A 12,557-nucleotide genomic window follows, 5' to 3' on the forward strand; every position below is an offset into this window, starting at 1 on the left:
AGCTTGTTCAAGTCTCTACTGGGAAATGTCGGACTTATTTGTTTTCAATAGCAGAGCATTAGGGATGTTAAGAAAAGAACAATATGAACCATATTGGACATGTACAAGTACTTGAATTAGAAAAGATCATTCATTTCAGATTCAGATGGAATGCACTTTGAAATGCACAAGCAAACACATGCACACATGCATGCACACTTTCATGGCCGTACTTACACAGATGGATACTAATGAATGCATCTGTAGTTAGCATAGTTTGACAAAGTTTACAAGCTGATTCAAAGCTCTGTTACAAGTAGACCGAATACCATCTGTATTCATGAACCCCTCAGTGTTCATTTCATTTTAATCCAACATCACCAATCAGCTAGCATGTAAATCTCTACTGTAGCCATCACTATGTACCCTGAAAGTACAATAATGTTTCGTTTGAGTACTAATAAGTACAAGCAAAAAAAGGTTCAAAGTTTATGTATACCTATGGTACCATAATCAGGTATCATCTTAAATAAAATGTAGACTGCCAGAATAAAATAATGTATAATACATTTGGCATCAAATGGGAGTCATAAATATCATTGCCAAGGAATTAGGAAGTACAGTTACCTTATAGAATATATATTCAAGTGTAACCTAACACGAGAAGTGAAATCTGACTGTAAACCTCAATCAAAATCCATATAAATAAAACAATTTTGGCAGATGGAGAAATCTGAATAAAAAATTATGTGTCGAATTGTGTTGAATTTGGAGCATACACTTTGGAGAGCAGTCCATAAATGCATGGTAGTGCGCTATGCTGTTTCTTGACACATTATAGCAGCAAATCTATGAATAATATTTAAGCTGCATTATGAATATGACTAGAACCAAACTTGAAAAGCACCCCATTAGAGCATACTCCCAGATCAAAGGTATATTACCTTCATACAGCCATAGCCCTTGTTCTTAAATTTAAATAAACACTGTATTAAATGTAAGGTTGGCTATACTGCCTTCACAAAAGCATTTACAGCTTGTTCATAACAGCGAAATCAGACCCACACACTATGCTTGGGGGGCGGGTTATTCAGAAAAAAATCTGTGTGAACAGTGAACTATCAAACTAACGACACTAAACTATTACAGCCAATGGAATAACTTGTCCATGTTATCCTACAGTACCTATACAAGTCAATTTTAATTGAAACTTTGAAAACCCATGACTAACCATAAGAGATGACACACCAGCTCTGTTTAGAGTAAATCCTGACATTGTGTCCTTCTGTCATGTGTACATAGCAACCAATTTTTCTTGCCGTTTTTGTTTGCCACAGGCATACATTCTCATGCCTAATGCAGGTTAGAGAAAGAAAGCTAGATTTCTGTCATAGCAACCGTGCAGCAAAGAGAGGAGAGAATTCCATATAACTACAACTGCTTGTTTGTGTGTGTGCATGTATGCGTGTGTGTGTGTGTGTGTGTATGTGTGTGTGTGTGTGCACGTGTGTATGTTTCATGGCAGGCTAAACCATGGGTTGATAAAAAGTGGATACAAAGGACAGCAATGAATGAGGGTTGAGAGTTTTATATAGAAGACTCGGCTTTGTGTTTCTTTCATTCTCTGTACTTTTGTGTAAAGGAGGTTTCAGTTGGTAACAGCCAGGGCTCAGGAGTCCTCTCCCTTTGCTGTTATGAAAGACCGCTTTCAAGGAATTCTGTTCCCCATTGCCTAAGGGACATTGTGTTCTCAAAAATCTTAAATTTAAGGACTTTGGTTCTAACTTTGGTTTTAAAGAGATTGCCACAAGGAATAAAACTTGGGATGAACATATGAGAGAGAGGGAATACAAGTCTCAGCAGGGAATTTCAACGGAGAAAGAGACAGGCAGCACACACATTACATTGAGCATGAGAATGTATGAACATCAACTACACACTTAAAATATGCAGACAATAATAGCAGCAACATTGACTGAGGTAGCACCTTGATGATTGTTCACACTTATTCCTCAATTTCCAAACAGGAGCTGGAGCTTTGATTATGTAAACAAGTTGGGCTGGTTTCACAGACAGACTAAGTTTAGCCCTGGATTAAATTAAGTTTTTTATGGAGAACCACCATTCAATTTAATATAGGACTAGGCCTAATCTGTGTCCACGAAACCTGATTAAGAAATGAATGGGAGCAGTTTGATCATTTTAGCAAGCTAAATTATTTGACTTAAGAGTCAAAGAGTATTTTGCTACTATTTTGCTACTATTGTCCATTCATTCATCCCTTATCGAACATGCTCATTTCATGCTTATACCAGTAATCTTTAGAACATAACCAATGCACAATAAATGTTTTCTTTTGTGATTGTCCAGCAATTTCTGGCAGGATAATGTGCATTTCTACTCGCCGGTCTCTCCAGGGTGTGCAGACCGTTTTGGGTGCCCAGCTGTATCCTCGCTCCTGTATTTGTTGCTTTTTTACTCAGAAATAAAAACGAATAAATGTGTAAATGAGTGCCATCATACCAAATACAGTTTATGGAAAGCTAATTGATTGAGAATTGAGACTACATTATACAAGCGTGTAAGCTGTAGTTGGGTAACAGTAAGCAAGCTTACAGCTACAGTAACTAGTCTCTTCAGATGGGTTTATATTAGCCTCAGTCACAAACTGTACTTTGATGCAATGTAAAATTAATTTAATCCAATTGAGCTATTTTGATAATCCCAGATTGAGCAGAACACAATCTTGCAGTTTCTCTTTAGTCAGTTGTTCCTTTGAGTCTACAGAGGCCATGCTGATTTAATTCTTGCAGCTCACTGCAAACTGTAGGCTACAGGAAACACTTCTCTACATCCATGTTTCTTAAATGTTACAGTGCAGAGATGAATGTTAAGCATTGTCGATATGACATAGGATTTTGATCACTTTCACATATCGAAAAAACTAAAAACTAAAGATACAACCTCCCCCATCCCATTATGTGAATAAGGAAGTTTAAAATAACTGGAGCAGTGAGGTAAACCTGCCTGAAAGAGGACACAAATGCATCTTGTTCCCATGCCCATGAGGCTAAAGCTTTGCTAGAAACACTAGCTCTGTGCCAATAGGGTTGCCAGAAAAGGGTTGCCAGAAAAAGCCTCAACTGAGGGAAGTCAAAAATAAGTGCCTGCTGTTTGCTAAAGGGCATTGGAACTGTGATTGGAGCTAGGCAGGATGCTCAGAAGTCATTCAACAATGAGCTGTTTGGCCATTCACACCAGCAGTGGGTTTGGCAGTAGAAGTAGCACACTTATGCTGAAATGAAGTGCATGCCTGTGAAATATGGTAGTATAGTCTTGGATGTTATGAGTTTGTTTTCCATCTATTGACCCTGGGGCTCTGGTTAAGGTGTCATAGAATCATGAACAAAAGACAATGAATTTAGCCAAAAAGCCGGACCTGGATGCCCAAAATTGGATCAATCCACTGCAAAAGAACCAACCATGAAATAAATATTTTTCCAGGGCCATCTCAAGTTTCCAGACTTTATTTGATTGAAAAACTTTTTTTATTTACATTTTAAACAAACCATAACCTCAGTTGCAAATTCTGATTAGAATGTGTGTCGCATCACACCGTGAACCCCCCATTCTGTCATTTGAAAGCTGTAGGCTAGAACTTGAGTTCCCTCAATACTACTCCATAGTGTGGTCTCTGAACACATCCCACCAATGTGGTTGAAAGACTACATGACATTGATTGAGCTGGCAGAGAGAGTGATCTCACTGGGGTCAAATGCAATGTGTCCCTTTGGCTCCATCTCAGAATCCACAATGATGAAACTCACAAAGCCAAGTCTGTGGCATCCAGCCATTTCTGATTATACCTCTAATTAGCCAGGACAAGAGAGCGGGGGTAACACGCACTGTGGAACCTGGGAACTGGAGGGAAAGAGAGAGAGATTGTGCCACAACAGCCTCAGTCATCCAACCCACTTTCAAAGAAACTCTAAGTTTAACCACATTACAGTTGAATACCTTCTTCAGATCAGCATTGCATTTATTTATTTATTTTGTTCCTTCATTTCTAACAGAGAAGCTGGAGTGGGGTGGTAGGAAATGAGAATGTCTGGCTCTTTACAGGGCTTCCATTAAGGCTCTGCTGCTCCGGGTCTCAATAGGTTGCTTTGAAGTCCCCTTACCATAGTGACAGTGAAATTAATCAGACCCAGGGCTGCAGGAGCTGTCATTGTTGCGAGAAGGACAACACATCTATTTAATTATTTGTCTTAGTTCTGTCCGCAATGTTGGTTTAAAACATGCAGTGCTCTATATTTAAAAATGTAAATATCAAATGTATCATACCAGTATACAGTACATCATACACAAATGAACATGTCCCATTGGAAAAATCAAAAACACGTTTTGCTTAAAGTAATTAGCCATTTTGATGTAATTTTGAATTCAGTTTGAATAGGGCTCACATGTTTTCCATGAGCAGAAAGGATTCTGAGTTTTGGAATTTATCAACTTCTATTCGTTTTTAATAGCAGTGTTAATTATTGCCATAAATATTTAAATTTGTAAGCACAGTAGCATATGATTCATTTGCTAGGTTATAATAGTACATTGCATCTGTGATAACCACCAAATCCATGATAACTATCACCAAAATAACCAGGACAAGCTGCAATACTCATGAACTATTATTAGAGCTAAAAATCAATGCAAACAAAGCCAAGAGAATTGCTGGCAACATTTCCGGGGCCCTTGTATGAGCTTATAGAGGCCTTTTCTTTCTTTTCTCACCCTGTTGTGTTAAGTAGACCTTTGACTTAATGTAAAGCGATGCTTTCATAGCAACCCTCACTGCATCTATTCACCAGTGCATGTGTGTGTTTTGTACAGTGTAAGTGGGGAAGGAGCTGGACAGGGAGAGGCTCATAAACCATTATCTGTGATTAACCATGACAGCAGCGTCAGTGGTATTCCAAGGAAAGTGAGAAGGCTGGCATGATTCCCAGGCAAGGCAAACACAGCCCTGCACAGTTTTTAGATGACCCCCTCCCCCAACAGGTCTTAAATTCACCACCGTCTGTAAATTTCACTGGATAAGGATGTCTGCTAAGCAAATACGTTACGTAATGTAACAATAATAGGACCAGCGTTCGTGCTCACCCGGTTACCTGCTGTATGTATGCGCGGACACAAGTCTGACACATTTCTTCTTTGGCAGCTGCATGATGTCATTCCAGTATCTGCAGAAGTGCACAGTGAGCCGTCAACTGCCATCTGTGCACCAACAATGAGGCGCCTGCTATCCACCAAAAGGTTTCTCTCCAGAGCCAGTTTGAATGGCAGTCATTGCACAAGGTTGAGATATACGGACTGGCTAGGAAAACAACTCTTTTGTTGAGTGAAATACTTAAACTGTTGCTGAAGCTGAAGACCACATTCGGGTTTGCGGTAGGTGCTATTGTTGTCCACAGGAATTGTTTTAGGGAGCCTTTTAGTGTGTGTGGTCACACATTCCAGGTCTGTCATGTATGACTGAGCTGCTTTTGCTGTATTTTAAGCTGGAAAATATAAAAAGCTTGATATCTAGGCCTGGACAGAATAGCCATTAAGAGATTAGTGGTGATGGCAGAAGTCGTTACCGTAGTCTCTGTAGACCATTTAGACTTTTATGGTCAGAAAAATAAATATAGAGGTTAGTCATAGGTGTCCATGGTCTAGATTAGATCTGAAAATAGCCATAAATCAGCTCAATAGTGAAAATTCTGTGAATATATCCCGGCCACTGTTGAAAAGACATTTTGAGAATTATGTTAATTCTCACTATGCTTTATAAAAATCATGACATGAGAATGGAAATATATCACATAGTATCTTAAATAACCTTCACAGGTAACCGTTGAGAAAATATTCTTATGGGATGGAGCATGGACTTGAGAATGGTTATGAAGTTACCAAAAACTTTCAAGGAATATTCCCAAATAGATTTTTTCACTTTAGATGTTTTCATTTCTCAATATTAAAACATTCACATTGAAAGACAACCGCATTTCCTGTGTTATTCATATGATGTCATCTTTTAAATGTTGTATTATTTGTGTTCATAAGGCATCCTCATGCACCAAGCTGTCATAATAACATTGTCCACAGGCAGATGCAGCTCAGCCTTTTGAAGAAATTTGCCTTTCATTGTACAACTCACAAAATTTGAATGCGCATTTCCAGACTTGTTACTAGTTCCTATACAAAAAGTATGCCATTTAAAAAAAAACCTTTGCTAATAGGTACCATTCAAAAGTAATTATGCCTTTTAGTCTATCAGGAATTTTATCCAAAACAGCAGATGACATATGTAATACTTACTTATGTAATAATATGATTTAAATGTTAATCCACAAAGGAGTTCCAGGAAAAACACTTCATTCAGGAGTCTAAGAAATGCATGAAGAAGGAATCAAGAACAAGTGAAAATCAAGCGTCAAATCAGCTGCTCAGCTCAGCTTAAATAGAGGGAGGAAGTGATATCATTAGCGGTCATCACACAAATTGCTCTGCATTTATCATACTACCATCTGGTGTCATACAAGACACAACACTTAGTTCATCTCTGCCTGTTTCTGTCTACTTATGAAACATCAATATGCAGGCTGTGTTATAGGCTTCAATTATTTCTATGCTATTTTAAAAAAACTATGCTATTTAATTTTTTCCTTTAAATATGTACAATCTTTTTTTTAAATACAGTATATCTGTTAATTCAATAAAACATGGCCTCACAGTGACTAGACTATTCTGTGAAACACCAATTTGGTGCATATCCAGCTGCTAATGGGCATAAATACACAATTAATGTATTCATATTTTTAATCAGATGTTCACAAACAGAATTAAGCAGACAATTGGAACGAAGCTAAACTGTAAATAGCTGATCATGCTATTTATTTGATGTTTGATGTCTCCCTGATATTTATAAACCTTTGTAAGCCTTTCAACAGCTGTCTTCTGAGAAGAATATCAGTGTTTTTTCCCAAACGATATTATGAAAGTCACGGGAAACAGATACATTTAACTTGGCAAACCTTTTCAATATAAGGTACTATCATTTGCACACTCGAGCAGAAGAGATCCGTGTGACACACTACTGCATTTCTGTTATTTTAATTGTATCAAGCGTTGGCTCCTCGTTACTTTTAGTACTACATTGAGGATATATGTGCAGGAGTCCTCATAGAATCAACCACAAGGTCAAATGTATAAAGGCCCACATCAGCACATGACCCAGGTCCACAGATTGTACCTAACAGCAGAGCGGACTGGGCCTGATTTCTCAATGCTGTATATTACCATTCATTAATAGGCCTAGACAGTTCTTCTTCCCATATGACATCCTATATTATATATAAAAGAGACATTGTTTTTCTGGCTGCCAAATACTAATGAAATCTGGTCTGTAGAGACACATCCTTGAAAAACTATTGCTTAATGAATTACAAGTTGCAATACATATTTTTAAAGTGATACCATATGTCAATGTTGCATATTAACCTCATCATTGTACTTACCAGATGAGCCACTGTCATTATCCATAATCATCCTGAAGCACTTCCATATCTTTATATGGATGCTCTGTAATGTATGGGTCATATAAGTCTCATGAGACCTTTTTTCAATTTAATTTTATTTATACAGGACCCAAATGATCAAATGCAACACTTCACTTAATTGCCAGTATTCTATCTGTAAGTGCATAGTGTGCTTTTATCAGCTGGCTCATAAGCTGCATAGTGTGAATTGGTCAAAGCCTGAAATCCAAGTCTGAGTTTTATGCTCAACAGGACCTTTTTTAACTTCCTCTGTGACAAGTCGTGTTTCTGTGAGATTTTTCAAGTTTGAGACAAGACGTTAAGAACTGGGCTAGTGAGTCCTCATGTGTTAAACCTTCAATCTGTTCCCAGTGTGCTAGTGTGAACACCATCATGCAAGACCAATGAAGGAGCATGCAGCTCAAAACGTGCAGTGCAGGTGGAAAATGGGCTGAATTAAGCTAAATATATTATCAGTAGGCATGTTTTCATAAGCATTTTACATGCACTTTGTGCAGGGCATACTGCCAATTTCCATAGTATACAGTGCTACTGCAATGGAAGAGGAGGATAATGTCGTCTTTCTCCAGAGATGTTCTTTTGTTAAAAAAATGCAACAAATATCATAAATAAGAGAACTTCTGAAATTGTTCACATTTATATCAAAGTGAGTGTATATCAAAGCCAAATTGGACAGCATACAGGCTAATCCATGGAAACCACTGCTTTTGAATAGGGTATGAATATGCTCATGCTGGCTATGGCTTGTGGTGTAGATATGGTCTGAGCAGGTGGGAGGTGGCACTGCAATTTGCACACCAGACTGACACCAAAATTGCAGCGTGCTGCTTGATTTTGACTGACACACACAGCAGTGGCTCTCCTCCCACTGGTGCATTGTGAAATACCAAATGGCTCAGCCATATCAAAATCCTTCGCAAAAATACCACTTTGCCAGTGCGACGGCTTGCAACAGCACCGACCATAAAACACTGAGCCCATTAAGTCTGAAGTGCCATTATCCGCAAGTATGAAAGAGGTCATTGTAGGTCATTGTACATTTGCTGAATGATGTCTCATGTTACAATGGCCCACTACAAAATTTCAATAGCAGGCGTGCTAAATGTATTGCAAATTTTGGATATTAAAGTTAGAGGCAATATACTTATTTTGCACTTCTAAAGTATGCTCAATTTCCATCCATGTGTCCAATTTGGGACCACATATCTTGACCAAAAGTAATTGACCAATTAAAAAACGGCAGTGCATTCACAGTCACACAATGATAGTGTCACCCACAAATCACTTTGATAATAATTGTTGAAATAATTTATAATGTTGTATGTAATGTTTACAATAATTTTCTGTTGAATTTACAAATATACTGCATATAATACTATGCATATAATTGGGCAGAAATTATAAAGTATTGTTCTAGACTAAATATAAATTACAGGGCTGTAGTCAAAGATTTGTACTGATACCTTAATGGAGAGCAGGTTTATGTCAGCGTTAGAGCTGATAAATTAAATTTCCTTTCTTTTGAGGCTTTCTGCAAATACAAACATTTCACTTAAAACATGTTTTTGTGACTCATTTCCTTGGTTTTTACAACGGGAGGTTAAATTAATACTTAATTCAATGATAATGCTGCTGTCTTAAACACATTTATTAAATCAAAGCTTAAGGACATGCTAGTTGTCTGCTGTCAACACGGTATTTGCATATTATTATCTTGCTAGTGAGATTGAATGTTCTCTCATGTCATGTGTAATGAGAAATATCCCACATCAGCCAACCAGCTAGCTAGCGAGGTAACAATAGATCGCAAACTACTTTCAAAAGCTAAAAGCTTCAAGTTATTGGATATTTATATACTTTTATTTAATCTGGTTTTCTGTTTAAAACCATTGTTTCTACAAACCGGTGTCAACCAGCGGCAGATGGGTTCCCCTACTGAGTCAGGTTCTGCTCAAGGTTTCTTCCTGTTTCCAGGGAGTTTTTCCTTGACACTGTTCCCCTGGGCGTACTCTTGGGGCCCGGTTTCTCTGTAAAGCTGCTTTGCGACAAAGGCCCTTTTAAAAAGCGCTATACAAATAAAATTGAATTGAATTAAAAGGATATTGCTATAGGCAAGCTAGTTAACTAGCTGCCATTTGGATAATTTTTCCATGTAGCTAGAGCCAGCTGGCTAGTCTAGTGAACTCACTTTGTTGGTGTTTATGTCGAGCCCGATAAAGCATTATAGCTGGCAGTTTTGCTGTAAGTTTTCTGTTTACGTACACCAACTTAGCTTTTGGCCCCCATTGCTTTGCTGCAAGACTGGCTGCTGTAAGCTTGCTGTTCATATGGTATGGAATGTCATTTAGCTACTACCTGCATGCGATAACGTTGCTGAACATAATGATCTCATGTTCATATAGAATGTTAGATTAGGCTCATTCATGTTAGCATTGTGTCTCCCCATGTTATGGACAATTCATGATCAAATGTAGAATTTTGAGATCTAATTCAAATTTAATAAAATGTACAGTCATGAAATTAGAAAAAGCACATATATTTTTATATTACCTACAGAATGAGTGGTCTTGTATCGGGATCCGTTGGATTTCTATTTTCAATGAAAGAGCTAACCAACACAAACATATAGTGCGCAACCACACTCACTATAATACAGCTATACACCATCAGGCGAAATTAAGCGTTAACACAGCAATATCCAGTTTTGATAATTGAGCTATCATGGCGATATTCATGGGGGATTAAGGATTTGTCGCTATGGTTTTATGGTTGTTTTATCTTGTTTGCTTCAAATTATTGTACAGTATACGTTAAGTTGTGAGTCATTCTGAATAAGAGATTGTATATCCATACAGATAAAGACAGATAACATTCTCTCTATCATTCTCTCTCCCTTACACACACACACACACACACACACACACTCACTCACCTTCTGAAGCCACTGGGTGTAGTTCTCCATGATATGTTCCAGACGCTGGATCTTCTGCTCAGAGAAGTCCTGTCCCAGCTGTGGTGCGTCTCTCTGAAGAGCATTACCATTGTACTGGCCACCTGCTCTTACCCTTGCCCTTCCATCCCAACAGGGGGCTCCACTGCCTTCATTCTCTGGCAGCAGGAAGGTGTAGGTGCAACCTCCATGCTGTATGCGGTTGTAGCGTCGCCTGCTGCTACTACCACTGGTGCTACTTGTGCCAGCAGTGCCCTCAGAGTCTGGGCGCTGGTCCTGTGCCACACCAGCTCTTACCAATAGGGCTGTCAGCCAGAGCCAGAGGCAGGGAGACATATCCCACTTGTGGCCACAGAGCCAAGGAGAAAACTGAGGATCCTTACTGAGGTGATTCCTGGGTAGAGTCCTTCTTTCAAAAGTTAGATTCCTCTCTTCAAAACTCCAGCAGATTCTGAGGTCTATTGCAGATACGATCAGCTGAGATTTCACTTTTTGTCCCACTGGACAATATAGAGACTTGAGTCCAGGGACATTTGAGCCTGTGGAACATCGCTGCCCTGATGCTCTACCGGTGCGTTGTTCTCGACTGGTAGCAGGTCTCCCAATCTATCCACACAAAAAAAGGGTATGCACTCTTCACACATAGGCTGTGCAGGGGTTTGTCTGCTCGCAGTCCATTCTGCTCCTTCTGTGTCTTCTGTGTGTGTTTATAGGGAGAGGGGGCTGTACACTGCTGAGACTTCACACACAGCAGCTCTACACTTTCCCCACTGAGTGACTGCAGAGGAATGTGTGAGAGAGGGAGGGAGAGAGAGAGAGTACAGTATGCAAGAGTGTGAGTGTGAGTGTTTGTGTGTTAGAGAGAGAGTGTGTGAGGGAGAGAGAGAGAGAGAGAGAGAGAGAGAGAGGGGGGGCAGGATAGAATGAGTGCACATGTACACAAAAGAGAAAGTGTGTAAGAGAGTGTGTGTGAGAGAAGGAGAACCAAGATCTACTACAATATTAGGCTTCTTCTCATCTGTATATTATTAAATACAAAATATGTATGGAAAAGTTTCAACCTTGAGTTGACCTTTGTTAAATTACTTTTGTATTCATTCTTTAAAAACCTATGGGACATTTCTGGAGACATTATATTATCTAGTGAAGAAGTCATACCTAAATCCAGCATTGCCATGCCTGGTTACCCCAGCATTTTCTGTGAAGATCAATGTCATTATCTGTTACCTATCAGTTCTGTTTGTTAAAGCTGTGTGCAGCTTTGCTTGCTAAAGCTTTGTTAGACTATGAGAAGAGTTTTTCTTCCTGTTGAGTGTCATCTTTCAGTCCTCCACTCAACTGTCTTTACACATGCTCACGCACAGGCACACACACAAATAGCTTGGTAAACCTGTGTTTGGGCACATATTTGTCCTGCATATCTTACAACCTTGGATGTTGTTTCAGCAACCTTTATTGAAAGAATGAGAGCCTCATGTCCTTCTCATTCTTTCAAATAACCTTGCATTGAAATCTTGGCTGACCATTAATTGGTTTGATGCTGTAAATTTGTGTAAACATAATTTAGTTTAAATGACTGTCAAGCTTCAGATATGATTTCATAAAACATTCAAACTGCTCATGATCACAGGTTCATTAGGTATTAAAACATGAGTCAAGTTCTCAGTTTTGAGGTTTGGTGATGCAACACATTACATTGTATGCAGTTTGCACATACACATTAAGAACTGTTAAGACCAGCAGTAATACATGGCCAGTAATACTGTATCAACAAGTGCTAGACCAAGCAGTACTTATTGTGTAGTCAACTATCCTCTCAAGTATAATCAACTATGCCTGGTATTAAAAGACATACTACAATTCTGAGAATATGGTTGCATCTTTGAGCCAGGGAGGCAAATACAGAGAGGGAATTCCTTAATGCCCTCCACTGTCCCATAAATATTTATAGGGACCACTGAGGCACTGTGTATTCCCTGTGAAGGAGCAGGAGCGGTCAGCAGATCCAAAGGGGCTACTCTCCAAGTCCA

At 38.8% G+C, this 12,557-nt stretch overlaps 1 protein-coding gene across 1 annotated transcript in view; it reads right to left on the minus strand.

Moving 5' to 3' along the window:
- The window catches only part of LOC133136348 (angiopoietin-1-like), a 34,838-nt gene extending 23,607 nt beyond the window's left edge, over positions 1-11,231 (minus strand). The window contains exon 1 of the mRNA XM_061253782.1: positions 10,510-11,231. Within this exon, the coding sequence (XP_061109766.1) occupies positions 10,510-10,863 (354 nt within the window). The 5' untranslated portion in view covers positions 10,864-11,231. The remainder of the gene's footprint in view (positions 1-10,509) is intronic.
- Positions 11,232-12,557: the final 1,326 nt, after the last annotated feature.

This window comes from Conger conger, chromosome 1 (genome assembly GCF_963514075.1).
Source record: "Conger conger chromosome 1, fConCon1.1, whole genome shotgun sequence".
NCBI classification, from domain to species: Eukaryota; Metazoa; Chordata; class Actinopteri; order Anguilliformes; family Congridae; genus Conger; species Conger conger.